Genomic DNA, 6000 nt, shown 5'->3' on the forward strand with positions numbered 1-6000 from the left:
ATGTTATAAATTATTAAATTTTGTGTTCAAGAACACACTGACTTGTAATTGTCTGTCAGAAAGTTTAATTTATTACCGTACAGCCGACAGCAGCAAAGTTAGTTGTGAAATCCATTTTCGGAAATTCGTTAAAGTAGTTTTATTTAATTGTAAATTTAAACATATAAAACCGAATTTAATGTACCGGTTCATTAATACGTTTAAACATTATTTTATAAAATTGTATTTTTGTATTATTATTGTCTTCTATTTTAACTAAATGTCACGTTATTTTTATTTAATCAACCGCTTGAAAAGACTCCAATGCTGGTCTATGACTACTCATCCTCATAAAGACGGGATACGGGATAGTGGGTACACATATGATAGATTTTTATCAGACTTATATGATTCATTTATCTATATAAAGTTTTCATTGACTCTTGAATATCAAGTGAATAATATAGTGAAATTGAGGACGGGCCCCAGTGCGGGACGCCATGTATCGACATCACTGACCGCAACTCATATATGAAAAATAACGTTAGCCGGAGCCGCAGGAACAGCGGAAGCGAACAAAAGATCAAAATATTCATATCTTATTTCAAATCATTTATTTTTCCCATTTTTAGTTAAAACTCATGACCTTTCAGAAGTAGTACAGAAACTGTCATTAAAAGTACAACACCTCACCTCCACCTAACGTGACGGCTGGTTTAGTTTGTGCCAAAAGGATCATGATTTCTCCATACCTAAGTTAATTTTTTATTGTAAATTGTTATGGCCTTAACTTATATAATTCTTATGTAGATAAAATAACAAGAAAATTATTCATTTTTTATATTATTCGATTAAGATAACTAAGGCAAACACGTGTACATATGTACATATCTTATTTTTATTTTTAAAGAATAATATATCTTATACCTTATATGTATAATGTATATACACTAATCGATACATAGCATGGCTTAAATCGAACTTCATTAATTTGTTCATTAATTTGATCGTGATCAAGAAGTAGAAATTCAAACACAAGACTCATTAATAATCTTACAAAATTAATTTCTTTAAAATCTTTTTCATTTAATATTTGATTGTTGTTCATTTATCGATACATTAACTGTTAGTTATATATAATTAGATCTTTAATGTAAACAATATCCTGATGTAAATAGATATTGGTATAAAAATATAAATATGATTCGTATTTTATATAAATATTACTTACTTGAAAAAAAGAACAAAAGTTTCATTAATTATTTTAATTATAACAGAAAAAGGTATATTTCTATTAAATAAATACAATAACTGAAAATGTATATCAAAGTATTTAAATGAAATAATCCCTTTGTATTGTTATCAGGAAATATTTTGTATAAAATGGTTTTTGAACGTTAAATTTTCATTAACATTTCATTTTAATAAAACGACACAAAACCTCTTTTGTATACAAATGTTATGAAATGGAAATATATAGAAATGATTTCATTGTTAGGCGATCGTAATCCGTGTGATTACGTACATCAATATTTACGCATTCAGTACTTCTTTTATAAGTCATCAGGAACTTCAAATGAGTACTACTGAAGCGGATTTAGTAATTACTCAATAGAAATAAGAAAAAAAACAAACATTCAATTATTTAATCGAATTATGTGTTTTTCAAGCATTAAGAAACTATTTAGTTTATATGACTACGTAATTTTGAATTGTATAATCAAAACATATATAAACATAATTTTTATCATAATGATAAAAAAGTAATATAGAAAATGTAACAAAAATATTTACTAATAACAAAATATTTTATGACTTCAAATTTACTACTAAGTATATTTAAGTACATTAAAATTAGTCAGAGCAGAAAAACATTCCAAATTAAACCATAACTCCATAGTTCATAAATTATTAAACTTACTTCGGAATCATATTTATAATGACATAGACATTAGCAGCGGGTTCTTTAGTGGCAAACAAGTAAATCACGGCAGAGATCGCGGGTTCAAACCCGAATGAGGATATCTGAATTTAGATGCTTTATTTGTGTTTATAACATTCATCTCTTGCTCGATGGCAAATGAAAACATCATGAAGGATGTGTCGAATGTAATTCAGCCCCTCGCGTATTCACAAACCTCCTTAAGAGGAGAAACTGTCATTACGATAAATAAAATTTTAACAAAAAGAAAAACCGACTTCAAACAAAACACTATTTTAAAACAAATGAATATGCACGAAAAAGTAATAAAAATAATTGCGTATTCAACATATTTTTTAGAGTCTTCCTAAGTTAAATAAAATGAAAAATATTAGACTACTTAAAAGTCGATTAACGATTATATCATGTAGTTATAGTTATTGGTATATTTGGAGCCGGTGTCAGCCACGGTGCCCTTGCCCCAACAATCAAAAGAAAGAAGCGATACGAGCCCCTTGATTGATCGAGTATATTATTGTGTAAAAGGTAATTTGTAACAAACATATTTGTTAAAGTATTCTCGTATTGTTTTTTTAATAGATATACTATAGGGTTTTATTAGCTGACACCGACTCCAAATATAACAATAATTATAACTACATGATATAATCGTTAATCGACTTTTAAGTAGTCTAATATTTTTCATTTCATTTAACTTAGGAAGACTCTAAAAAATATGTTGAATACGCAATTATTTTTATTACTTTTTCGTGCATATTCATTTGTTTTAAAATAGTGTTTTGTTTGAAGTCGGTTTTTCTTTTTGTTAAAATTTTATTTATTTTTTGATTTTAAGTGAAGCTGATGATGACTAACAATTTTTTTTAAATATGGATAGATTAAGCGTTCCGTTTATATGAGTCAGAAACTACTTCGAGGACAATTTCAAAGGAAACTTGCGAATAAAGCAAAAATAGACTTTCGAAAATGCGGATTTAATACGTCACGCGGCGTAAACTACAAGGATCCCTCGAAAGAGCTGTAATCGAACTCAGCAAAAAAACTTTGAAAAAGACCAACTATATTTCGTACATCATGTGACATCACATCACATACACAAAATTTGATTAAAGATAGTAAGAAATTCTGCCCCATATCGCACCCTAACTGCGAGCCATATAGGAGTTCCATCACTACATAGTATAAAACAAAGTCGCTTTCTCTGTCCCTATATCTTTAAATCTACGCAACGGATTTTGATGCGGTTTTTTTTAAAAGATAGTGTGATTCAAGGGGAAGGTTTGTGTATATAAAACATGAACAATATAGTAAAGAAACACTGATAATTTTAGAAGTTTGCGATGTGATGTCGTATATAAACAAATTCTGTAGTATATTTAGTATCAGTATTGCACCCGTGCGAAGCCGGGGTGGGTAACTAGTTGATTATAATATTCGACTATGATAATTACATAAACATAACCACATTACGGAAGGTGACTCAAATATCCAAATAACCTATAAATAAAAGATTCGACCGAGTATCGCTAACGTGCTCCTCAGAATTGTTCCGTTCCCTTCCGTTCCGTTACTTTGTCATGGATCCTGTGCTCAGAACCTTACCAAACTTTCACCAAATTACCCTTGAAGTATATATTTTATAATAAAAAAAGAATTATCAAAATTAGTTAACGTGATTTTCAGTTATTCACCTATTTGTCGCGCATATACATAATGCAAATTTAAGACTTATGTCGTTTTCACATGGATACCATCATCGGAAAAAAAAATAAAAAAAATGGGACCCCACGGGAAGCACTACCTTTCAAACAAAAAAAATTATCAAAATCGGTCCACCCAGTGAAAAGTTATGAGGTAACAAACATAAAAAAAAAAAAAAAAAAAAAAAAAAAAAAAAAATTCAGACGAATTGATAACCTCCTCCTTTTGGAAGTCAAAACGAAAGTGAGGGTGGAGCGTACACTTTGACTTTTATGCAATACTTAAACTCAATCGCAAGTAACTAATATTATATATATATATATACTGAAATTTCCAAGGAAACTGTTGAATTTCTTGCCTTACTAACTTTGGAATCTATCTTTTACAATTTCAATCCAGTTAGGTAGTTTATATTTAATTGATATGATAAATAAATGTATCAGAGTATTTTGTAATCTAATAAATTTTATCTATAAATAACAATTGTACAGTTTCTCGATGAAAATGATTTTAGAAATGTTCTATAAAATAATTCGGTAAAGCTCATTGTAAATATACTTGAAAGCTTATCAATGTTTACTTATTTTGTTAGACCTTAAACATAATATTCTGATTTTAGTATTCAAAGTTACAAAGTTAACCAACTTTTGAGACGTTGTGTGATCTTACTTGGGTATGACTTAAGTACTTATAGTTCATTCTTTCAATAGATGTTGAAAATAGAAAAGTATTTCCGAAGGTACTTGAAAACTTCAGAGATATGGAAAAGTTTGAATATGATATTAACTTAATACTTTATTTAATTAATAAGTTATATGGAGATCTTACGAAATCTGTTTTAATAATAATAAAGCAGTTTATTCAAAATGTTTTGGTTCTTTTTTCACAAAACATGAATTTATAAAGCAATTGATATATTGCTGGCGCTTGACATCCATTTTTTTGTTTTCGTAAAAATACTTTTATAAAGTATATGAACTGTTAAGTAAATAATAATTAGCTACCTTAACAATTATTTACCATTTTACTCTATAATTTGCCATTCTCTACACAGTATGCAAAACAAATATGAGAAGATACGTCTCTTGAACATACAATTCAAAAGGTACAATAACACGAAGTATTGCTCGGGCGGTATAATTGATCTAAAGTTATCTACATTTATATCGAAAATTAGCAATGATAGATTATACTTAGATCTTACCTTTCAAGGCCATCGTAGGCAAAAGGGCCAGAGCTTGAAGCATGGACCAAAAACAAGATTTCTCGCTCCTCATTCCGCTTACATCAACTATTCACAGCATCATCCAAAACAGTACATTTTATGTAAGCGATCACTCGTATGTTCATTTATTACACTGCAGTGTACATTTAATTACAATTTTATAATTATATTTTACATCTCATTTTCATTCGATCCAAGTATAAATGCTTTTGTCAAAGACAATAAATACTCATTTGTCTACGAACAGTATTCTTTATAGATGTCACGTATTTTATATTAAAATGACAGAGAATTGAATTAATTAATAATCTCGTCTCTATTGTATAATAATAATGTATTGTTATACAGGCTTAAGATTGAACAATACAATCATTGATGTATCAAAATTTAATGTCGAATAAAACGAATCGTATATTGTTGGAATATTTCATTTCAATCATTGTTTCTGTTCGATCAGATTGATTGTAGCCAATTAGTTTGTTTCCATTCCCCTTTTTTAATAACCAATCCATTGTTGGCTTCCAAAGGCTATCAATATTTATAATCTCTTCAATATGGATAAAAATCAGGAAATATATATTCAAAGAACGACAGCGACAGTTTGAATACAGATTGCGCGACTGGATAAAAAGATTATAGTATTAATTTTAAAAACCTATATTCAATCTTCTTTTTACACATTGTTAGGTATTTTTTAATTCATAACGTAATCTAGTCACAAAGATATAGAATACAATTCGACATAGACATTACACGTTATTAATATATTATTATTACCCTATTTTTATTAGTTACGGATAGAACTGCAATAGAAATTCTTTATAATTAATCGGCAAGTACCATTGAATTTAACACGGATGAAAAACACTTAAACCATTTCTTATATACACTAACATCGCAACAAGTCACGATCCGGTTAAACCGAGCTACAAAGACGCGTCCGAACCGCGCCGAGTCCCGTAGCACACTGAGCACGTCGTAGCACACAGCTACGTACGGCTACGTAGAGCCGCATGAAAAGGTTACCGCTCAAACGTTTAAACCTTGCGCCTTTTGCGTGAATAGGAATACGAATGTGTTTTGTTTCCTTTCCCTGGTGTTCTATTTTTGAAAACAAAGACTGTTTGGATTCCCTTACGTAAAGGCTATTTGT

General features: G+C 29.2%; 1 protein-coding gene across 1 annotated transcript in view; it reads right to left on the minus strand.

The window, feature by feature from the left end:
• LOC124534873 (lachesin-like) overlaps positions 1-5478 on the minus strand; it is a 96351-nt gene extending 90873 nt beyond the window's left edge. Inside the window, exon 1 of the mRNA XM_047110916.1 lies at positions 4827-5478. Coding sequence (XP_046966872.1) covers positions 4827-4899 — 73 coding nt within the window. The 5' untranslated portion in view covers positions 4900-5478. The remainder of the gene's footprint in view (positions 1-4826) is intronic.
• Positions 5479-6000: the final 522 nt, after the last annotated feature.

Source organism: Vanessa cardui, chromosome 13, assembly GCF_905220365.1.
Source record: "Vanessa cardui chromosome 13, ilVanCard2.1, whole genome shotgun sequence".
NCBI classification, from domain to species: Eukaryota; Metazoa; Arthropoda; class Insecta; order Lepidoptera; family Nymphalidae; genus Vanessa; species Vanessa cardui.